Source organism: Ctenopharyngodon idella, chromosome 17 (genome assembly GCF_019924925.1).
Source record: "Ctenopharyngodon idella isolate HZGC_01 chromosome 17, HZGC01, whole genome shotgun sequence".
Classification (NCBI taxonomy): Eukaryota; Metazoa; Chordata; class Actinopteri; order Cypriniformes; family Xenocyprididae; genus Ctenopharyngodon; species Ctenopharyngodon idella.
In genome coordinates this window covers 16,589,644-16,615,359 of record NC_067236.1, presented here as the reverse complement: position 1 = coordinate 16,615,359, position 25,716 = coordinate 16,589,644, and the positions used below count along the sequence as shown (strand labels likewise).

Sequence of the window (25,716 nt, the reverse complement as noted above, 5' to 3'; positions counted from 1 at the left end):
CATATTGTGAGACATATTGTTTTTTTGTATTTTCTAATCAAATGATCTTCTTATCACATAAGCCCAAGATTGAAGCACTAATCTAACCCAAGATTAGGCTCAGGACTTCCAATGGTTTTCATCTACGGTGACCCCAATAGTATTAGGACATTTGTGAATAGATTTATATATTTTAATATATATTTTATATAAAACAAGTTCCTCTAGTTTCAAATATTTCTACTCTGTAAAAAAGAATTACCTTGTTACCTGGTTGCCTTAAAATTTTGAGTTCACTGAAATTAAAAATTTGAGTTAATACAATGAAGGAGATTGGTTTAATCTACAAAAACTTAAAATATTATGTTATCTTAACCATATTAATTATCTAAGTTGATTTGACAAAAGAAAAAATGTGATAAATCATGAAAATATTTTTTACAGTGTATTAAAAGATGAATACAAATATTTCTGTCAAATAAATGCTGTTCTTTTAAACTTTGTATCGATCAAAGAATTAGAAATGTTACTTGAGCATCAAATCAGCATATTAGAATGATTTCTGAAGGATCATATGACACTGAAAACTGGGGTAATGATGCTGAAAATTCAGCTTTGCCATCACAGGAATAAATTACATGTTAAATATGCTATGCAATATGTGACTGTATTTTTGATCAAATAAATGTAGCATAAGATAAGAGAGAGACTTCTTTCAAAAACATTAAAATATCACAACCCCACAATTCTGAATACTAGTGTTTGTATGTATTTTTTGAGTAAAAATGAATTTGAACACATTTGAACATGTAACTGTAAACTGCAAAAACCAAATTACTTTTTGGCACCACTTTATATCACATTTCCCAGATACCACAGTATAGGTTGTGTCCTTTTCGCCCTGAGTTTTAACTAACCACACCTAAATATTATGAGTTTGTGCCCAAATAACCCCTTAAAATCTATTATCCATTCAAATCACCTATTTTTGGGACCACTACTCAAAGGTGCTATTAGCTATACTCATGCCAAAAAAAAAAAAAACTATATAGAAGCAATTGAATTTTTGCTATACAGTATAAGGGGTTACACAACCTTCCCTTATGAACATCACCTATCCCAGGAGGACTTGAAAGGATTTCATCATGTAACAGCAATAAACTAAATGCAATCTATCCAGACGCAATGAAGACATTTGGTAAATGTAATATTTTCTGACGAGGATGCTTCGGTCTTTGTGTTTAATCCACAAAGAAGCCTCCCCCCCTCTCTCCAGACAATCTCATCCTTTTCATTCAATCAAAAGATAAGCACACAAGAACATGGTCAATTCATCAAATCTGTACTCTAAGACCAGTTCAATAATATTAGGTCCTTCTACTCCATGATGGGATGATTTTTGGAACAAGCCAAGCGCTTATACAAAGGCGAGTACAACAAATCATGCTTGAGTCTATCCCTCACGTCAACTGCGAGACATTCAGAAGTCATGACGTGCCAGAAAAATCAGCTTGATAGAGAAACTTGCCATTTTAACTATAGGAAAATACTGAGCTAAGACAAATATATGGCATCTTAATCGTTAGAAATTATTTATTTCCAATGTTGATCTTGTTAAACAAGAAATGTCCTCATCCATATGAAACAGGTCATAGGAACATCTGTAAATGGCTATAAAACAGCATCTGTTTAGCACACATAATGGCTCGCATTTAAATGTCCAGATGTCCCGTTTTACCCATATTAATAAAATGATTGTGGTGGAGGAATTAAAGAAAACTGCTCTCATCAGCTCAAGAGAGAGTGTGGGCTTGTAGAAGCACAGCAGGGCCTACATTAATTCAGACATTTGCCTTAAATTTCCTTTTTAGAGATCAGAAAAGAATTTGAGCATCTATAGTTAAAACCGATTTATTACATGCATGTCAGCTTTAATTGTGACATTAATACTAAAAAGTGTCATTTCAATGAACAATATATAAAGTCATATAAATCTGAATTGAATTTAAATCCCAAATTATTAGTTAAAAGCTAACATGAATGAAAGGTGCTCACGCTGCGTCACTAGTATACTGTACTGTTTTAATGTCTGACAATCGCAACATTGTGAAATAAATGTTATGAAATAGTTCAAAAATTGTTACTTGAAGCACTGAAACATTATTTCTGTAGTTGAAGACTGCTACTAAATTATATATTGATAAAAACATTTTAATAAAAGGATTTAACCCATTTTAAATTATTATAATGAAACTCTCTTATACATATTATTATTATTTAAACAGTCCTAAAATTTGAATTAGTATTAGTAGAATTAGTACCACATAAAATTTAAAATTAATTTAATTTATGATATATGACGCATGATCATATATCATACTTATTTCTTGTATTAAATTATAATTATAATTATTATGATTTTACACGTGTTTCAATTAAATATTAGTACTTTCTCAATGTAAATAGATTGATACTTTACTGTTGGCACAAATACATTTTCTTGCACGCAATGATAACCAAGTCAAATTAAATAAATACATAAAAGTATATATATATATATATGTTAAAAAAAAATTCTTCAAAACAGAAAAAAGAGCTTAGACTTTAAACATTTTTGGATATGATGTGTAGCACCAAAACTCATATATCCAAAATGTAGAAATGTCACAGGTGTAAAGGTGCTTGACAGTATCATGCTAATTTCGTCACTCAAAGGAGAAGTGAGACCATCACTAAATTCAGCTGAGGTCAGATTTGCACCTGTTTTGAGGGAATCGGTTGAATTCAAAGCTCCATAGTGAAAAGAAAGATCAGCGTGGTGATATGAGGCCACAGGTTTGGCACTCAATCTGAGCGGCAGCTAATAACAGAGCAGCGCCTACAACTGCGGGGAATTTTCTTAAAGCACGTTATGGGCCAACAATCGCACATTACTCATGTCTGCAACAGCTGCTGTTAGAATTCTGTGAAACTAAGATGGGAACGTGAAAGAACAGTGTGTGAAACGAAGACAGAAAATTTTGTAAGTACGTTTGTGAACAGTGATTCCTTTATAGAAGGCGCTGAAAATTAATGTAGCCTTTATTACCATAAAAGGGGATATAAACACAATAGCTGCTCCTGACCGTAAATTAAGGTAGGGCAGATTCTGGGTCTTAGAGCTAGTTTATGATAAACATTTTGTAAGCTTTATATTCTAATCGCTAAACACATGCAGACATACTTTTGGCAGAGGTCTAATGTCCTTGCGTTATTCAGCCTAAAGGCCCGTTCACACCAAGAACGATAACTATAAAGATATTTGCGTCCACATCAACGAACGATAACAGTCTGTTTATTTTAAGCTCGCGCACTGCATGTCATTGAACATGTTTTTGCTCTTCTTGTTGCATTCACATGGCTTTAACCAGCAGATGTCCTCAGTGTAACCCCTCCTGTTCAAACCGCCCTCTTTAAGCGGGACTCGAACCCGGGTCCACCGGCATGGTAGTCGGGCACTCTAACAATGAGGCTAAAGACCACAGTCTCTATCATCAGTTGCTAGAGCACCTGACTCCCATGCCACACCTTAAAACTGCAGCGCACAAGCTTAAAATAGACAGACCGTAATTGTTCTTTGGTGTGGACGCAAATATCTTTATAGTTATCGTTCTTGGTGTGAACGGGCCTTTAGGCATGTGTTTAGCGATTAGAATATAAAGCTAGATTATAAGAACATAAAGATTAGATTAGAAGATTAGATTAGAATATAAAGCTTACAAAATGTTTATCATAAACTAGCGCTAAGACCCAGACCCACTCGAACCCGGGTCCGCCGGCATGGGAGTCAGGTGCTCTAACAAGGAGGCTAAAGAACACAGTCTCTAGCATCAGTCGCTAGAGCGCCTCTTGAGATCGGGGAGTGAGGTTTACACACACAGCTCTTACCGGCCTACGTCCGTTAAATCAGCATGCTATGTTTCGAGTGAATCTAGCTAGTGTAATCGATCTAATCTAAATCTAACAGTAAATTTAGCTGACGAAGTCAATATAGTGGAATAAAAACAACGCCTAGTCTTTTTCACTGCAACTTCAAAGGAAGCAAGACAATGTTGTCGAAACTAGCGCTGGATACCTGAGGTAATCTTGTTACACTCTTTGCTAGCCTGGCATAATGATCACACTATTTATTCCGAGGGTATGACCGACTGTTTTCCATATATCCATTTTTTTTAAAGTAGCCTTGAAAAGGGGGTTTGAATTGTCAAACAGTGGTGGCTTTTTCTGGACGTCGGCGACTAACTTCTCCGCAATGTCGTCTGCCATTTTAAATGCACGAGCCCTTAAATTAGAATGGATTCTGATTGGCTGTCAGTGTTTTATCGTTCAACAGCTGGAATAAAATCCTTCTGAAAGTGATCCTAACGATATTGTTTCTCTGTATCGTTATGGTTATAGCTGTGGTGTGGACTCTGCTATTCTTTTATATTTAGAACGATTTTTAGAATATATCTTTATCGTTATCTTTATAGTAATCCTTCTTAGTGTGCACGGGCCTTAAGGGTGGCGCTGTAATGTTGATTGACAGACACCATATATGCTATCTTCGTAGCTATTGCCTTAATGTATGCTAATGCCTAGTATTTATTGCCTCCGAATATTGTTTTAGAATGTTACGAAGTTGTGTGGAGGAATTCCAGTGAGGAAAAGAAAGTCATTTCTATTCTCAGGACAAACATAACATAAACACAACAGAACTATATAAAGGCTATTCACATTAGCACGTTTAAACTTACATTAATTTGATACGAAGAACAGACATGACAACTAGTTACTGACCAGATGCAGAATAATATACACAAAGCTGAAGCGGACTGATATCGTCTTGTTCTGCAGTGAGGTTTAACGTGAAAATAAATAAGCAAGGCAGGCTAAATCTGCCCCAATGGTTCTGAATTAGAGCGCGCTGCAGTTCCATTTTTCACCACAGATTTACTTTGGGAAAACTGTGGGGCGCTATAGAGCTGAGGAGGGCTCAGGCACACGCTGCCCGGCTTAATATCATTATACATGCCTGCCGAAGCCAAACGTTAAATTTTAATATATACAGTTCACTTTACGACTAAATATAGTCTAGAAAATCCGAAAATATTTGTTACAGAATGCTGAACACATTTACAATTTATTATTTATTTCAGTTTGTGTTTTGAATGAATATTTTGATGGCTGCCTGAACAACATCTACAAGGTTGAGAATGGGAAGGTTAAAAAGAAAATTAGAAGAAGAAAAAAAAAAAAACTGCAGACAACAACAGAAAAAAACATTTCTGCATTCAGGGTCCAAACTAAATGAGCTCAGAGTGTAGCGTTAAGCCCTACATGTTTGTTATGGGGAGATTTAAGGGTTCAGACTGCTCTCTGTCATCTGCACAGATTGAAGCATTTTATCATATCTGAGTCTCCTTCAGAACTAAATCTACTTATTTTTTATTTTTTTCATTCCTTATCATTTTCTTTAATTCAAAATGACAATCTGGACTATCTAATCCATCTTCGTTTTATTAGAAAAAAAAAGAAAGAATTATTATTATTCCCATAGGCTCTGCCCTTCCTAATATCAAAACTGATTTAGTATTTGGGACATGACGACTAGGGGAATGCCAAACAGAGGGGGGGTTTATATCCCAAGAAACATTGGGTTACACATTAATCAAGAAAAGAAATGAAAATGATAGCATTATTCACAAATAGGTGGTATTCTTCTTTGCCTTGATGGTATTATAAAGGTTGTGTCTTTAGATTAGAACTACTAAGAAAAAACATTTTGATTGGTCTGCAGGGTTGGATAAATCCTTTAGGTGCATGTTTGTGTCAGATCCTTGTATTTATCTGAAAGGTGATTTTATGTCATTTTAATACAGAGAAGAATAGAGCAGAGAGGGAATTTTCGTGAGTCATTTCTTAATCTTTGATCTTTCCCAAAGAGCTTGGAATAACTTGCAAATGTTTTACACATGAATCTGACTGCTTTATGAGATAAAACTAAGTCATGTTGGAGTCCCACGGGGTTCCCAAGTCCAATTTTAGAGTGAAGTGCAACACAAATACACTTTTAGCCTTTGCATTAAGTTCAAATGTTTAAAAGTCTTTCCTTAAAATACAAAATAAAATAACAAGCAAAGGTAAATAAATTGGCCAAGAAAAAAGAACAAGCCTGATGATTGAGCAAATTCATATACTGCCATCCTGATTCCTAAAATTAAATACTTGTAATTATTACATTATAAAATACTCGTAATCAGACTTCAGTTACTTTTTATTGATTACGTGATTACTTAATATTCACAAAATGGCAGCATTTTTTTCATAAGTCACTGGTTCTCCCTAATTCTTCTCATTTTTAAAATTCTTCATAATTGTATCTTTTTCATTTTCCTTTCTAAAAAAAAAAAAAAAAAAAAAAAAAAGCCTATTGCTTATATATGTTCGGAAAGTCTTTTAGTTTTATGGAATTGCACAAAAACGGCCATTAGTTAGGCGACTAATTACATGGAAATTGAGAGCACAGCATAAACAAGTAAAATATTGTTTTTTATTTTAAAATATATTTCTTTTAAATTTAACATTTTTAAGATAATCATTAGCATTTCATCAATTTCCAACCCCCCTGCACTTCCTACACAAACCCCAGTTTGAGAAAGCCTGACGTATGTTTAATGCACTTCAAGTTGTTGATTACAAAAAGTGGAATATATTTTCTTTCTCTTTGTATTTTTATATGAATATGCTACAAGATTATTCTATTTAATCAATATGATAAATAAGTTAGGTTAAAAGTAATCAAAAAGTAATCCGATTACATTACCTAAAATGTGTAACATAATAGATTATATAACTAACTACAATTTTTTATCATGTAATTTGAATTCAGTAATGGATTACAGTTTGTAAGTAATCTAGTATATATATATTTTGATTTAGGGGCCAAAAGCTACTGCTTTTATTACAAAAAGATGACAAATTGCGATGAATTATTCAACTCTGATGATAACTTGACACAAAGAGCTGTTCTGTAACTTTGCCAATTGGACTAATTGATGATTTGCATGTGAATACTGGTCTTACATTTACCACCCTTTAATGTAGGATCAGCTTGAACCATTCTGAAATGAAAAGCTCCAACATCTTTGTTTTTAGGGTTGTTTTTGTAAAAAAAATACCTAATTGATGCGCTGGTTAGTTTTTGTTTGACATTCAGGTATTGACCATTTGGCTCCTTTTCCTCATTATTATTGAAATAATTTTTCCACACACAATTCTTTGCCAAAATATATTCATATCAATACTGGAAAACAACATCCATGTTCACAACAGGAACTCCTCTGCCTAAAAAGACAAATTCTTTCAGGCTTTAATTTTCTTGTGATGTGGCAAACATAATTCTAATTTAATAATTCTTAAGTACAATATCCAGGATATCAGAAAACAACAATCCCAGTGGGACCGAGCAATAAATTATCCGTCTCATTTGCTATAACTCGCTCTTACCAGCAGATGGAGGTATTGGAGAGCATGTTTCAAGAGTTACAGTAGCAGTGCACTATATGGTCAGCAGATGGAAGCAGACATCAAAGAGTCACCCAAGTGTATTATAAACAACTGCGGGGGAAAAGAGCGCACTTCTTTGTCTGTCTGTATATATATACAAAAAACTGAAAGGAAACAAAGAAAGAATTTTAATTAATATTTCAAAATAAACATTTACTGGACTGAAGCAACTTAGGTTTACTTATACATACATAATTTCTTAGGAAAAATCGTGTTAAAATCTCAATCATCATTGTATTGCATTGCATTATATGTTTTGCCGCCACAATCAAAACTACAGAGCTTTGATTATAGGCTAAAGCATTTAACATATCTTACTATAAGACACTGGAGGTAGATCGACGACTGATATTTAAAATGATTCTGTGAAGTAAATACTACAGAAAAAACAAATGTAGCCTAATTTCTACATGAAAAAGTTAGTTCAGGCAAGAATAAAAAACAAAGTAAATTCTATATTAGTACTCAATTCAAGCTTATCAACATTATAAAATTAAGTAAAATCTACTCAACATTTCTGATACTAGTGTTCCCATCATGCACTGGGCCTTGAATAAGTAATGAGGTTGATTTACACTGTTTTATCATTGCTTCTGTTGTTAGGTTTAGTAACTTGCCGTTTTGTGACATATGGAGTTTATTTTCTACTCAAAATGACACATTCATACTCAAAAACAATCCATCGAATGTTACTGTCATTGTGTAGGCTATTGTGTTACAAGTACTGATGTCTCTGTGTTCAGATACTGGATTACTTTTATTATGTAAAAATGGTGTCTACACAATGTCTATTGTATTATTTATTTAGATGTTTCTAAGTATACACTTTAAAAGCATGCTTTAATTTAGTGTTATAATGATTGAGTGGAAAGTTTTGCAAAAGAAACTTTAACTACACACATAAAAAAAATGACTAGAGAAATACTAAACTTGTTTACTTTACGTGCAAATTTTCTTTCAATAGACAGAAAAATTAAGTAGTTTGTACAAAGACTTGTCTTGTTTGATCTACGTAATAAAAATATGCAAAAAATGTATGCATTTTATGCAAGTGGTTTGTATTACAATCTTACTTTCTGGCTATATAAATAACATCTGCACCAAATTGCATATTTTAGCAAGACCGGGGTTTCATTCAAGAGATGAATGTGGCACCATTTTCAGTTACCCCCAGATGAGTGTTCTCTACTACACAGCATTGCCCAGACAGCAGGGAATATTAGGAAATATCTGCCTGCTGAATGATTGACCAATCAGAATTAAGTATTCCAGGGAGCTGCAAAATAAATACATATTTATTATCAGTGTTAGGGGTAACACATAACTTGAGTTACATAATCAGATTACTTTTTTAAGTAGCTAGTAAAGTAACACATTACTTTTTCAATTTACAACAAAATATCTAAGTTACTTTTTCAAATAAGTAACGCAAGTTATTTTTTCACATTTATTGACTGACAGCTCTCCAGTCCCCATGTTGAAAGAAATAAAGTGCACTGGTGTTGTGTGCGCTGTGTGAACATGATGGTTATTGTAGTTCTAGACTAAATGTGAACATGCATTTACTCATCTCACTTGCACAAAAACATTCAGTATTCCTCAAAATGAATAAAAACAGTGAAATGCAATCTCAGAATTTTGCGCAAACCTGTAATAATTAACTTACACAAACATATTTTATGTATTTAATATCACTTTATTAGCCAATGTCTTTGCTGCTGACCTTCAATGATCAAATTCAACTATACTAATAAGCAAAAATACTTTAGATTAGATTTAGAAATAAGATTGTTGAACTTCCTTCTCCTGTATCCTGTTCTTCTTTAATCAGCACAGCTGAAAGGTTTGTTTGAGCGGCGCCCTCTTCTGTACAGGTGTAAATATGAATTTCCTTCAGCCTGAGGCTTAGTATTCTCGTCGCTTTATAATATTAAGGTTGAACCACTGTACTCACATGAACTGTTTTAAATGTCTTTAGTACCTTTCTGGATCTTAATTGAGAGTTTCAGTGACATTGCTGGCAACAGAGGCCTCACTGAGCCATCAGATTTCATCAAAAATATCTTAATTTGTGTTCCAAAGATAAACGAAGGTCTTACGGGTGTAGAACAACATGAGGGTGAGTAATAAATTGCATAATTTTCATTTTTGGGTGAACTAACACTTTAAGTAAAATTAAATCAAAATTTTGGTTGACAGCTAAATAAATGCTTTCTCGAACTCGCATTACTGAACAGGAATGTTTTATTTATTATACATTAAAACATGTATATAACGTTTTGATTACTGTGATGTGCACTGACACAAACTGAAAATTAGCCTACGTTTTAACATGAGGTAAACAGTGGACTAATAGGCTAATGAATCTGGAGATTTGGACTGGAGTATTATTTTTTTGTGAGTTCATTGAATGGTTTTTAAAAACTAAATAAGAATCTAAAATATTACAAAAATACACACCTTCTTGCTCTTTTGCTTCACGTTCTTGGTGGTGTTTCTTTTTTTTCTGCTCAGAATGGATAGGTTTAGAAAGTTGTTTTGATTAAAGATTACGAGCGCACGTGTATTTAAAAATAATGATGTGTACGAATAAATCATTTATTATAAATACTGCAATACTCCATTAAAAATAATAGTTGTCATTTTTTATTTCATGTGGCTCATTTTCCCCTGATGATCACACGATGGCGCCATGAAGCCAAATATCGAGGTCGGTCGGTGGTGTGGACGCTGCTCGCGGACGGGCTTTAGGACCGCTGGGTGTGTGGGGCATTGCCGTAAGCCGCCTGTCTGCTTGGTGCAGCTCGTTTTTCGGAGTCTTTTCGCCGAACATGTGGTGTGACAGTGGCGTCGCTACACTTGCCGCAGTCACTAACAAAACCGATTGAGACCGAGACACCACTTTCTGACGAGTGCAAGGAAGCGTGACACGCGAGCAGCAGGTCAAGAGCAATGAAAACCGAGGGAATTGAGGGTACTGAAAGATTTCTGAGCCCCGGTAAAGGCCGGGGACTCAAAGCCACTAAACAATTCAAAGTTGGTGATCTAGTGTTCGCCTGTCCGGCGTATGCTTACGTGCTAACAGTGAACGAGAGAGGCGGACACTGCGAATGCTGCTTTACCAGGTCAGCGCTCCTTATAAGTCCACGTCTGACACTTTGTGTGTCTATGTACGGATGTTTCATGTGACAATGCGTGCACGTACACGTTAAAGAGCACAATAGTAATAATTATTAACTTTTATAATAGTTCTTGTTCAACTTTGTTTTTGTCATGACATATTTCATAGGCAGGTAATCTGCATTCACTACAAGGCTGATCCCTCTTAAAGATGGCTGGCACATGCTTTCTATTTTCTCTGTGTTTAAATGCTGCTGGGTCATGCACTGTGAAGGGTGACCCACTTTAGATGCACCTCCAACACGGCCAGTGAGTGCTGTGGATGAATGTTCGGTGAAATCTTTCTTTCCAGGCAGTTTGTAAATTTATACAGGAGGCGTGTGTGATGTGATCTTCAAGACTAGACAAATCCACAAGTTGAAACTCTGTCATAAGCATATATAAACTCAAGACAGTGTAAATGATTATATTATGGACTTAAATGAAAGCTTTTGGTATGATGCATTTGATTACATCCTGTGGTATAGATCTTATTGTGAACGATTTATCCTTGCATATGTTTAATTTTTATTAAAATTTCATAATGTATCATCAAAATGTCATAACTGGACCTTCTGGTGAAAACAACATCCTTGTGTCATTCCACAATTATAAGAACAGATTAAGATATTTTTAATGATTACTGAGAGATTTCTGTCTCTCCATTGAAAGTCCAGGTAACCAAAACTTTGATGCTTCAAAATGTTCATAAAGATATCCATATGAATCAAGTGGTTTAAAGGGGTCCTTGATTATGATTTATGATCTTTTAAACTTTAGTTAGTGTGTAAAGTTGCTGTTTGAGCATAAACAACATCTGCAAAGTTACGGTGCTCAAAGTTCAAAGCAAAGGGAGATATTTTCTTTTAAATAATTCGCTGTTTAAGGACTACAACAAACAGCTGGTAGGGACTACAATGAGCTGCTTCCCAGGTTAGTGAGATCACAAACCCTAAAATTTACATAAACCCTGCCCCCGGGAACACGCAACAAAGGGGGTGAGGCCATGTTGGGCTGCTTTAGAGAAGAGGAAGAGTTGTTGTAGTAGAGTGTTGTTACCATGCCGTCATTTTACGCCGGACTGCTTCACAAACGAGGGTCAATTCAACGCTGGATTTGCACAAAAGCTTAACATGACGGCACATGCTAGTCGATGAGTTGAATCAACTCCACAGCAACTACATAAATTTATCCACTAACCATTCAGAAACGTCCAGTTGCATTTTAAAAGTTGTAACTTCTTCCTGAGTCTCTCCATCAGTGTCCGACTCCGGTTTGAACAATGTAAGGCTGAACACCGTTACTGACAATCGGCATTTTGGCTGCGTGAGATTCTCCAGCTTTGTTGTTGTTGAGCAACCGAAGCACGAGCTGTTAAAGCTCCGCCCTCTTCTGGAAAGCAGGCCGGGAGCAGCAGCTCATTTGCATTTAAAGGGACACACACAAAACGGCGTGTTTTTGCTCACACCCAAATAGGGGCAAATTTGACAAGCTATAATAAATGATCTATGGGGTATTTTGAGCTGACACATTCTGGGGACACCAGAGACTTACATTACATCTTGTAAAAAGGGGCATAATAGGTCCCCTTTAATCCAAGTCTATAATGAATAGTTTAGCTAAAATGAACATTCTGTCATCAAAACTGTAAGAATTACTTATTTCTGTGGAACATAAAAGAAGATATTTTGAGAAATATCTCAGTGTTTTTAGGGTCAGTAGTAACCAAAACTGTATAGTTATTACCAGTATTCTTCAAAATATCTTTTATGTTCTGCAGAAGAAAGTCGTACAGGTTTGGAACGATATAAGGGTGAGTAAATGATGACAGGATTTTCATTTTTGGGTGAACTTTAGAGAGAATGACACTCCAATACTTTCAGTGTATAAAAATAAGATGCAGTCAATGAAAGTTAATTGTTACTGTGGCAAACATCTTTTATGCTCTATGGAAAAAAGAAAGTATAATGGGTTTTTAAAATACATAAGGGTGAATGAATGAGAATTGTCATTATTTTTAACAGAGAGAAAAAGTGTGCCATGCTGAAGGATCATCTAAAAATAAAACTGTTTGTCATTTCATTCACAGGAGAGAAGGACTGTCGAAGTGTGGAAAATGTAAACAGGCCTATTACTGCAATGTAGAGTGTCAGGTAAGTCTGTGTTTGTGCTTTTGGTTGAAGGAAATGACATAATAGTCTCTGCGTGGATTTGTTCAGAAATAGTTCACCCAAAAAATGAAAATTCTGTCATTATTTACTCACCCATCATATATGCTGTGGAACACAGAGACATACAGTATTGTGGAATGTAACATTGGAATGCTGTTTTGACCAATCAGAAGCCACGACCATAATGATCTGTTTCATAAAGTTAATTTTGCTCTGTCAGCATATATTAGAGCTTTTTTTTTTTTTTTCCCTACGCTTAGTACTTACACTACAGTGCTCTAATTGTGAAGATGGTCCCACTGGAGCACCGATAGTTGAAGTGCTTTTCCTGTGGATGAGCCAGAGTAGCATAGTCTCAGAATGAACTCCATAATTAATGCGCTCACAATGCAGATCCTCAACAACTCAACCACCCTTTGCTGCGTATCTGAGACTAGTTTTGATCCATCCATTCTTCAAATCAAATTTAGGGTGTAGGGATGCTGGACAGTATGCTATACAGTTAAGCCAGGATTAGGCCTTAGTTCAATTAGTAGCTTTTATGAACGTGCTTTTGCAAAAAAACATTACTGGTGTGCATCTTGAGAAAACAATGGCAGTGACATATTTTAAGAGATGTCAGTGAAAGTTGCTTTTAGTTAAAACAGCTCAAACATGCATTTTAGTCTGGGACTAGCTTAAGCCTTGTCTGTGAAAATGGGGGATTAAATATACAAGGGGCTTTACACGACACCATTTTCAACTAAAAACTGAAAACTTTTTACGTGTTTTGGCCGTTCATTTACACGACAATGGCGTTTTGGGGGCCTGAAAACGCAAACTTTTGAAAATGGGTTTCAAAGTGCACATTTTTGAAAACGTTACTGTTATCGTCTCTGTGTAAACTACAAATACGCGAATTTGTGAAAACAGTGACATCATGCACATGCGTATTACATGTTCAGTTTATAGGCATGTAGTGTTTTTTTTACAAAGTGACATCGCCACCTACTGTCCTGGCATGAATAAAGGAGCGCTTTTAGTCGTTTTCGCGAAACCTTGTGAACGAGGATCATTTTGTCAGTGGTGTCAAATTTATGTGAAATATGCAAAGAAAAAGGTTTTCCATTTTCAGTACATCGTTGTCGTGTTAACATAAATATAGTTTGTATGATTTGATACAAATCATACAAACCATAATCAAAGACTGTCAAAGAACACCAATTTAAAGGAAAACATACACTACTGCTCAAAAGTTTTTGAAGAAATGAATTGTTTTATTCAGCAACAGTGCATTAAATTAACCAAAATGTGTAAATGATAACAAGTAATGTTTTTGAGCGCCAAATCACATATTAGAGTAGTTTATAAAGGGTCTTGTGAAGTAATGAAAATTCAGCTTTGCCATCAAAGGAATAAATGACATTTTAAAATAGTAATATAGTGAAATATTATTTCCCATTTTAATCTGTTTTCAAATAAATGCATTTGAGCATAAGAGAAAAATACTAAAAACAATCTTATCAGCCCCAAACATTTGAATTGTAATGTTTCTCCCATCAATGCAATAATTCATATTTTTACTTTTAACTTCTCTAAAAGGTTTTAAAATATTTATTTCATCTCATAAACTTTGTATAAGAGAAAGCACAGTTGACACAATTCCTTATTTAGGATCCAGGATGGGGAACAGGGATCGTGCTCTGTTGAGACCACAGCCAGAATGGCAGCTCTATAATTGATTATTGCTGGTGAGTTGAATATCCAGCACAGAAAATAAAGCTCATCAATAATCCATTTGCACTCTACCACAAGGCCCTTCTCTCTTGTCCCTGCTGTTTTTGTGCATCCTACAAGTTGTGGCATTAGAATCAGCCCATCCATCATCATACGGTTGTATGCTGTTTCCATTCAAGCTTGTCCCTCTGTGGATCCTTGCTTTGAATTTAGGCTTTTATTCATATATAAACATTGATCAGCAAACACACAAGAATGAACCTCATTGGTTCTTGTGGAAGCACAAACGTGGTGCGTAACACAAGAATGAACCTCATTGGTTCTCGCATGTCAAGCGAACATACTTGAGCTTCTGTTTACCTCAACTGATGAATGTTTATATGTGAATAAAATCTTAAATTCAGTCTGTTCATCATATAAAATGATCGGGTCTCTTCAGGAAATTTGGACTAAACCACTCAATTCATATGGATTAGTTTACAATCTCTTTATGAACCTTTTGAAGCGTCAAAGTGGTAGTTGTGTAGCTGTCAATGGAGGGACAGAAATCTCTCAGATTTCATTAAAATTTCATCATTTGTGTTATGAAGATGAAAGGAACAACATGAGGGTGTGTAAATGACAGAATTTTCATTTTTGGGTGAACTATCCCTTTAAGGTAAAGTCGTAAAGTAAGGAAAGGAAATGAAGAGCATTTTTACTTTATCCCAACTACTACGCTCTGTTCCCTGCTAAATGACATACAGGAAGTTCCGCCCCAAAATCACACCAATGATTTTAACATCTAGAACAGCAGCGGAGCAATGTTTTGATAGCACCTCAGTGTTTACTCTTTGGAAAGTGGAGCTACAAATGGTTGTCTCTGGCAAAGAAATCACACACTGTTGTCCATTTAAATGTAAAAAGCAAACATTAAGAAAAAGAGGGAAAAAAAGAACAGCAAACCAATATAATTTAAGCAGTGATCATGGAGCAAATCTGCGTAGCCTGTTTATTTTAAGGGACTAGGTTGTTGCTCTATTCCTAAATTGAGCTGGAAGACGTTCTGGCCGCGCTGTTGCTATGACAATCCATCTCAAACGCATTAGGGATCAGTTTCTGTTTGCTCGCCAGAAAACAGGATTCAGTTTATTCGTCGCCCAGTAGCCTGTGAGGCAGGGCGAGACTAATTCAAAGTCTTATCTCTCAGGAACTCTCGTATTCGCCTTGAGGTTTCATTCAATTTGAAAGCATGACTCATCAAACGGAAGCGAGCCGGCATGCGATCGGTTATATCAAAAGCATATCATCTCAAAAAGAAGAGCTGTGACCCTTCATGCTGGGTTTTATTCAGCTTTAAGTGTTATGTTGTTTGTTGGAGTATATGTTATGATCTGTCTATGGAATATGAAAACATGCTATATGTTTCCAGTTTGTGTGAAAATAAACCGATAAACCCTTGTCCTTCCCTCAGAGAGGAGACTGGCCCATGCACAAGCTGGAGTGCTCAGCCATGTGTGCATACGGAGAGAACTGGTGTCCATCAGAAACAGTACGACTGGTCGCCAGAATAATACTGAAACAGGTGAGGATGACCTGCTTTTTTGGCATGACAGTATGAATTTTGGTTTTCAGCTTTAAAGAAATAGTTCACCCAAAAATGAAAATTCTGTCATCATGACATACTTTAGTATGTGGAACATAAAATAACATATTTTGAAAAAAATAAGATATTTTGAAGAATGTTTTGCCTGTACAATGAACGTCAATTTCATTTCTAAATTTCATACTATCCCTTTAACACAAAGTGCCACATGTGACATTTTCAGTTAATTGTAACTTAATATATTTTGAAATGGGTCACTTGTAGGGGTTAAACAGATCATAGTTGATCCGTTATCCGTATGGACCAGGTTCCATGGTTCGTCACACATGCGATTTGCAGACTAATTGCAAGTTTAACCACCAGAGTGAAAGTTTATTAGTTTTTGCTGTGGTATGAGAGTACTTAAAGTGTGCTATAAGTAATAAATGGAAAGCAAAGTTGCCCCCACACGCCCAAAATATTTTTTTTTCTTGCTTATCCAAAAAAATGATCTGATCTGTGATTTAAAAACCATAATATGAGTTTTGTGATCCATTTGACCACTAGTCATTTGGCATCCTGTGATATTTTAGTATTGTATACTATTATAGTATTTAGAATTATTTTGAATTAGCTATTTTATTAGTAACTTTTTTATATATATATATATATATATATATATATATCTCTCTCTCTATATATATTATATATATAATATATATATATATATATATATATATATATATATATATATATATATATATATATATATATATATAGAGAGAGAGAGAGATATATATATATATATATATATATATATATCTTTCTATTTATCCTTGATTTTATTTTTTATTTTAGTTTTAGTATTTCAAACTTGTTTTATTTTGGTTTGTTGCCAAGGCATAATTTCTAATTCATTGAAGTTTTTCATTTTATTTCAGCTTTATTTCATTTAACTACAATGATTTTAGTAGTTTGCTCTGAAGTCACCTATTTCACCGTAATTTTTCATGCACATGTACTAAATGCAATTATTATTTTTCCATAATGATATTTTGCTTACCAACACGCTTTCCCTAGGTGGATATTTACAGGGAATTTACTTGCAGAGTAGTAATTACAGTACATTTTATTATCTTCTAGATCTATATTGCATGTTAGATCTTAAAATGTTTTTTTGGCTGTGGAAGTATGTTGAGGAGGCAGCTCTCCAGCTGGTCTGCTGTATTAATGTCTATAGCTACAGCCACTCTACTCATGAGTACTTCAGTTCAGAGAGTAAGAGAGGTCTAGTGCTTTCACATTCCTCACCTGCCAATTATGTGAGGGTTTTTTTTTTTTTTTTTTTAGTGCCATTTCAGTAGTTTGAATGTTCGCAATGCCTTCAGACCCGGCAACTGTACATAAAAGACATTGATACATTTTTCTCTGAATGCTTTGAAAAAATAGTATTTGTTATAGAGGGTTTAGAGAAGAGACAGCTTGCTCGGGGTCGATTTATAATGTTTTTAAACATTATCTCTTATATGTTTTTAAAAAATCTCTTATGCTCATCAAGGTTGCATGTATTTAATAAAAAAAAAAAAAAAAACAGTAGGTTACACTTTAGTTTAGGGTCCAATTCTCACTATTAACTAATTACTTATTAGCATGCATATTACTAGGATATTGACTGTTTATTAGTACTTATAAAGCACATATTAATGCCTTATTCTGCATGACTATATTCTACATCCCTAATCCTTTTTACATGTCCGGGTTTCTCGAAGCAGAAGTCATCATAGTTGGGTAAAATTCTATGGTGGTGAATGAGAGAATACATATATTTTTTTTTTGTGTCCCTATTTTTTCAAATAGCATAAGAAAAACTCAACAACAGTGTTTTCATAACTTTCAAAAAAAAAAATAGAGAGAGATTAATAACGGCAGTCAGAAGAGAAAAAGATGTCTTTTTTTACCCAGCACTCCCACAGCTGCTGTATTAGAAACACCCTCACAGCAGTGTTAACTAGTTTTTATGTAATCTGATGAAAAGGTAATACAATACTAAGTATAGTGTTATAAATGTACATGCATTTAAAAAAAAAATGAAAATGTAAAAAACTCTGCAAGATTTATGATGCTGATGACCGTTAAAACGCGTCATCACAGTCTGTAAAAAGGGTCCATAGTGAGAATTGGACCCTAATCTAAAGTGACCAAACAGTAATATTGTTACAAATAATATTAAAACGACTGTTTTCTATTTTATTGGGGTTTTTTTTAAATGTATTTTTTTCCTGTGATGGCAAAGCTGAATATTCAGCATCATTACTCCAGTCTTCAGTGTCACATGATCCTTCAGAAATCATTCTAATATGCTAATTTGATGCTCAAGAAATATTTATTATCAACTGTTGAAAACAGTTGTGCTGCTTAATATTTTTGTAGAAACAATAATATATTCAGGTTTTTCAGCATTTATTTGAAGGAGAAATCTTTTGTAACATCATAAATGTCTTTGTAGTTACTTTTGATCAATGTAATGAGTCCTTTTTGAATAAAAGTAATAATTTCTTTTAAAAAATCTTACTGAAACCACACTTGAATGGTCATTAAAGGGTTAGTTCACCCAAAAATGAAAATTCTGTCATTAATTACTCACCCTCATGTCGTTCCACACCCGTAAGACCTTCGTTCATCTTTAGAACACAAATTAAGATATTTTTGATGAAATCCGATGGCTCAGTGAGGCCTACATTGACAGCAAGATAATTAACACTTTTAAATGCCAAGAAAGCTACTAAAGACATTTTTAAAACAGTTCATGTGACTACAGTGGTTCAACCTTAATGTTATGAAGTGATGAGAATACTTTTTTGCGCCCAAAAAAACTAAATAACGACTTTATTCAACAATATCTAGTGATGGGCGATTTCAAAACACTGCTTCATGAAGCTTCGAAGCTTTACGAATCTTTTGTTTCGAAAGAGTGGTTCAGCGTGTATCAAACATCAAACTGCCAAAGTCAGTAAACGAGGCTTCGTTATGTCATAAGTGTTTCGAAATTTCAGTGGTTCACCACTAGGGGGCGTGATTCTAAACAAAAGATTCTTAAAGCTTCGAAGCTTCATGAAGCAGTGTTTTGAAATCGCCCATAACTAGATATTGTTAAATAAAGTCATTATTCTCGTTGCTTCATAACATTAAGGTTGAACCACTGTAGTCACATGAACTGTTTTAAATACGCCTTTAGTAGCTTTCTGGGCATCTGAAAGTGTTAATTATCTTGCTGGCAATAGAGGCCTCACTGAGCCATCGGATTTCATCAAAAATATCTTAATTTGTGCTCTGAAGGTCTTACGGGTGTGAAATGACATGAGGGTGAGTAATTAATGACTGAATTTTCATTTTTGGTGAACTAACCCTTTAAGTTCTAAGAATTTTCAATGATGGAAATTGTTTTAGAAATTAATAAACATGAAGAAAAAAGACATTCCTCCTTTTAGCCACTTCATTCAATGGGATTTTTATTCCTGCGCCTGAACTTGAGATCATAGGCTGCGAAGACACATCTCTCTTCAGAATCCAACCAGATCAAGGAATTTCAGTTAACAGGCTGTTTACACAAACATTGGATTTGGATGTGCCATGTCGCCTTCCTACCTCCCATATGTTGTCTATGAAGCCAGCATTTACCAGGTTTCAGACACATCCAGAGGGAGTCTGAAGGAACTCAGCTCTATCTACTGCACCTGTTACATTGTTCAGATGATTAACCTTCACAGGTGTGAAAACACGGATAAGTTTTCCTTTTTTGAACACGCTGATGCAAAGGTCACCAATAGTTGTATTCAGTAATTTAAGAATTGGTACAATCTAGTGCGCAGCTGATGATTTGGTCTAAGTTTAGATTTAGATGTTGCATTTTCAGTGCTGCTCTGGCACATATGGTGCTACCATGTGTTTTTTATTGATGTGTTTTTCCTGAATGCGTCAGGCCCGGCAGCTCTCCGTGACTCACTCGGCCGACACATGGCGCTTTGTGTCACACAGCATGTGCCTGTTAGACAGTTGGCCGTAAAACTGTTAGGTCTTATCAAACACTGAAACGCGGTTTTGTTTTGCATGCTTGACAGTTTGCGAGGGTTATGTCACATCTAACTTTTAAACATTTTCTTGTTTTCCAGAAGTGCCAGGCAGAAAGTACTCCTTCAGAAAGAGTGTTGACTCTCAGAGAATTAGAAGCACGTAAGTGTCTAGTTGTTCTCTGAGTGAGCCAAACAATATCCTTATAAGGTGTGAAAAAATGCAAAGTATGTTTCTTTTGCTTAAAACAGGGTTTGAAGTTGAAGTCAGTAAAAGGCCGGTTACTTTCCACACCTGTTTAATGACCCTTACCAGCTGTCTCAGATATATGACGCCTAGAGTAGGACTTGAAGTCTTTGTCTGTGTCTGAAACTGTAACTGGTGAAGCCACGTGACAAATAAATAATAAAAAAAAGACAGACATTGCATGTTTTGATGAAAAGAGAGCTATTACTGCTATTGTCCTGATATTTAAAGTTGTGACATAACCTTAACAATGTAAGACTGGAGTCTTTTTGAAGATGGAGTGTTAATTGCCTTTACAATGTTTGTCAGATCTGGACAAGTTGGATAATGAGAAGAATGAAATGAACGATACAGACATTGCTGCGCTACACCACTTTTACTCCCGGCATCTGGATTTTCCTGATAATGCAGCACTTACTGAACTCTTCGCTCAGGTAAAGTTGGCTGTGATTTTAATTTCTGTATAGTTTTGGGGCTCTGCATGTTTTTCTCTGAATGAACAAATAGAGAGGAATACTATTTATTAATTTTCATGTATGTAAACCAGTGAAACAATGAGGTAAAGCAAGAAATAAATTGAAATATTTGCCTACTTACATTTTTACTAAACATTACAATAACTAAAAAAAAATGTAATCGAATAATTGAAAGTGACAGTTTGAACTGAAGATATATTTACAGAAATGAACTCACTAATAGGATTTTTATTGCTTTATTTTTTATTGCCAGTACAATCATGCAAACTAGGTATTATATGAGCTGATTATATTCTATTCACTTTATGAAGTATGAATGCATACCTTATAAAATATAAATAAAATATATTTTTATAAAATCTTACTAGGTTTATTTTAAAGAGGTAGTTCACCCAAAAAAAGGAAAATTGTCACCGTTTACTCAGCCTGTAAAATCTGTATGGCTTTCTTTCTTCTGTGGGACATAAAAGAAGATATTTTGAGAAATATATTAGTGTTTTTAAGTCAATCATAACCAAAATGTTTAGTTACCAATATTCGTCATAATATCTCTTAAAGGATTAGTCCACTTTTAAATAAACTTTTCCTGATAATTTACTCACCCCCATGTCATTCAAGATGTTCATGTCTTTCTTTCTTCAGTCGAAAAGAAATAAAGGTTTTTGAGGAAAACATTTCAGGATTTTTCTCCTTATAATGGACTTCAATGGCCTCCAAACGGTTGAAGGTCAAAATGACAGTTTCAGCTTCAAAGGGCTTTAAACGATACCAGACGAGGAATAAGGGTCTTATCTAGCGAAACAATCGGTCATTTTCGAAAAAAAAAAATGTAAATGTATATGCTTTATATAAACAAATGTTCGCCTTCTAAGTGCTTCCGCCAAAACCGCATTTCCGTATTCTCCAAAAAGTTTACGCTATATGTCCTACGCCTTCCCTATTCTACTTACGGAACGAACGCAGCGCCAGTTACATTTTTTTCCGTAAGTTGAATAGGGAAGGCGTAGGGCATAAAATTGCTTGATCTAATTTTGTCCATTAGATCGAAAGATCTGAAGAAGAAAAAAAAAACATACATTTAGCCGGCCATAGACCCTCCCCTCGAAGAAATCAGGACAGAAGTGGTTGAAAGTGGACAAAAGAGACGGATTAAAACACCAGCTGTAAACGAGTACGTGTCTCCCTCGTCTACTTGTGATCCGATCGACCAAAATGCATCTTAATACCAGATGTAAACAGGGCCTAACATCTCTTTTATATTCCATTGAAGAATATTTTTTTTATTTGATTTATTTTTGGGTGAATTATCCCTTTAAGTAATCCTAGGTTAATCTAACATATCTAATAGTTCTCACTTCAGAAAACTTGACATTTGTGCCAAAACCATGTACCATATTTGTGGAAAGTTCCAAGTCTGTGTGTCCATGTGATTCCTCTGTGTGGAATGTTTCAAGCACTTGGACTATCTTAGCCACATGCTAATTCCTCCTCTTTACATCATAGGTGAATTGTAATGGCTTCACCATTGAAGATGAGGAGCTGTCTCATTTGGGTTCTGCTGTATTTCCAGAGTAAGTCTTGTAGAAATCCAAACTACTGCCTTGACGGCAGTATATGAAGTGCTTGATGGTAATAGAATGTCTTTCTGTGGTAGTGTTGCTCTGATGAACCACAGTTGTAGTCCAAACGTGATTGTGACGTATAAAGGTACAGTGGCCGAGGTGAGAGCGGTGCAGGAGATCAACCCTGGAGAAGAGGTGAGATGGAGCCACGTTTTGCTTGTTCTTCATGTTAACATATCGCTGCTTGTATTGTCATTGTTTGCAAATAAATAGTGACTAAAATATTGCAATTAAGGTAATGCTAAATTTTGTTATCTTTACTGACTGGCCAGACCTCACATGATTTGTGTCACATTCAGGAAGCCTTTGTTGTCTATTATTTAGCATTATAATCATTGTCATTAAATTGTAATGTGAAATGTTCATGTAAAATGCAGTATTATCTGACAAGTCAGTATTGAATTCTGACATCTATTATCTATAAGTATTGCATAATCATCTCATTATTAATTTAATTGCTGAATATTGTGTGACAGTCCTCTTTGCTTCTCTGGAATAGATCTTCAACAGTTACATTGACCTCCTGTATCCAACAGAGGATAGAATTGAACGGTTGAGAGATTCTTACTTCTTCACATGTGACTGTAAAGAATGCACCTCAAAATCAAAGGTAAGTGTCATTTTAAACCTGTAAAATAAACAGGTTTTCAGATACAGGTCTAAATTAGTTATGATGTACAATAGAAAGGAATAGAGACTATTAATTTCAGCTGGTTGCACTTTTTGGAGCGTGTTAAAATATGTACAGTATGAATAAAAATTAACAACACTAATAGAGGAACTCAAGTCGATATATGTGGAATAACACCTTTTTTTTTTTTTATTCAGGACAAAGCCAAAATGGAGATCCGTCAGAAGCTTAGCACACCTCCAGAGGATGAGGAAATCACACAGATGGTCATGTATGCCAGAAACGTCATTGAGGAGTTCAGGAGAGCAAAGCACTACAAAAATATCCTTCATTGGCCTTTTCTCTTTTGTATTCTTTATAGTTCTGTGCCATTAAGCAATATTTTTGAATATGGAGCAATCCAGAGGAAGTGGGATATTTTAGTCTCCACTCGATGAAGCCATATTAACCTTTGGGATATATTGTGTCACAAAACATACACTAGTGTTTTTTTAAAAATCACAATTGCTTAAAAAGGTCTGAGAAAAGATAGATTGAGCAGATCAGTAGTTCTTAACCTTTGTAACCCTAAACCCCCAATTTGTCAATATACACTACCATTAAAATGGTATATAAATCTAAATATATATATATATATAATACACACACACACACACACACACATATATATATATATATATATATATATATATATATATATGTGTGTGTGTGTGTTTATATATATATATTCAGCACGGATGCAAAATTCTAAAACAAAATCTACAAACTGTTTTAAACATTGATGATAAGAAATGTTTCTTGAGCACCAAAGCATATTTGAATGATATCTGAAGGATCATGTGACTCTGAAGACTGGAGTAATGATGCTGAAAATTCAGCTTTGCATCACAGGAATAAATTACTTTTTTTTTTAAAATATTAACCGAGAAAACAGTTATTTTAAATTGTAATAATATTTCACAGTATAACTGTTTTTACTGTATTCTTAATCAAATAAATGCAGCCTTGGTGAACAGAAGACTCACAGACCCCATACTTTTGAACACAGTGTATCCTGAAGTTGTGGTTTTGACTAAAAGTTCCTTGACCCCCAAGTACCCCCCAGTGAGCTGCTGGAAATCTGCGAACTAAGCCTGGAGAAAATGGGTTCAATCTTTGCTGAAACCAATGTGTACATGCTGCATATGATGTATCAGGCAATGGGTGTCTGTCTATATATGCAGGATTGGGACGGAGCAATGAAATATGGCGAGAAAATTATCCATCCCTACAGGTAATGCTGTCCATTGCTTTTCCTGTCTATCTTATTTTAAATTCAATTCAAATAATAAAGAACTCGCAATGTATCCACTTTACTAATAGTATCCACTGCTCATATCTTTCTAGTGTGCACTACCCTCCTTACTCACTGAATGTGGCATCTATGTACCTGAAACTTGGAAGATTGTACCTAGGACTTGAGAAGAAGACACAAGGAGTTAAAGCTTTAAAGAAGGTAAGGTGTTAGCAGTGCTAATGTAATAATAATGTAATATTAGATGTGGGCGTCCTTTTGAAATCTGAGGCCCTGTTTACACCTGGTATTAAGATGCATTTTGTTTGATCGGATCACAAGTAGTCGAAGGAGACATTCCTGTTTACACCTGGTATTTTATTCCACTGTAAATATTTTTGGATCCATCTAAGCTTTACAAATTGTTGTGGCTGAATTTATCACAGGCTCTTGCAATCATGGACATTGCCCACGGTAAGGACCACCCGTACATCGCTGAGATTAAGAAGGAAATAGAAGAGCAGAAATAATGGGAACACGTGGAGGAATATGCATCAAACGCTGGCATGTGTCTTATACCTCTCCTGGGAATACTAAAACAAAGTGATGTCAAAATTATGTTTATCTGAGATGTCATTTAAATGATCTTTAGGTTTGTAAATAGATGGCCTGAGTCTGAGATACTTTGTTGCTTGTATTGTCTGCACTTTGAACAAATGTGCTGTACTGTTTTCTGAGAAGAAGGGCTAAGAATTAAGAATCATATCATATATGCCAGGTTTTTAACAATATTTTGCCCTCATGTAGCAACAAGATTGTTTTCAATAGCTAACAAATGTAAATCATTTATACATTCTCAGTAAGGTGAAAGACTCTGTTTTACTTGTCTGTTTGCATGGTTATTGTTTTGCACTGATTAATGGATACTGTTAAGATATTGGACTTACAATCAATCAGTGCATTTCATAGTGTTATTATCATTATTGCTTATTTGTTTGTTAAACGTTTCTTGTTTGTTTAGTATTGTGCTATTTTGACAGGTAGCATGGGCAAAAAAAAAAGGACATTTAAAAAAAAAAAGGATGCAGACTGCCACATGCAAAATAAATTACATTCAATGTGACAACACTAAAGTAATAAATTCCTTATGACAAACACTGACTTTATGGTTTACCTTTTTTTTTTTTTTTTTTTTATGGAATTCAAACTATTCAATTAAGACAT

General features: G+C 34.7%; 1 protein-coding gene across 1 annotated transcript; it reads left to right on the top strand.

Annotated features, from left to right (window-relative positions):
- Positions 1-10,312: 10,312 nt before the first annotated feature.
- On the top strand, positions 10,313-25,653 carry smyd2a (SET and MYND domain containing 2a). Its single transcript, XM_051868043.1, has 12 exons — positions 10,313-10,691; positions 12,815-12,878; positions 16,066-16,176; positions 20,346-20,406; positions 20,800-20,924; positions 22,470-22,537; positions 22,621-22,723; positions 23,088-23,198; positions 23,417-23,540; positions 24,318-24,492; positions 24,606-24,714; positions 24,939-25,653. The coding sequence occupies exons 1-12, from the start codon at positions 10,519-10,521 to the stop codon at positions 25,020-25,022; spliced, it is 1,308 nt and encodes a 435-aa protein (XP_051724003.1). The 5' UTR covers positions 10,313-10,518; the 3' UTR covers positions 25,023-25,653.
- The last annotated feature ends 63 nt before the right edge of the window (positions 25,654-25,716 follow it).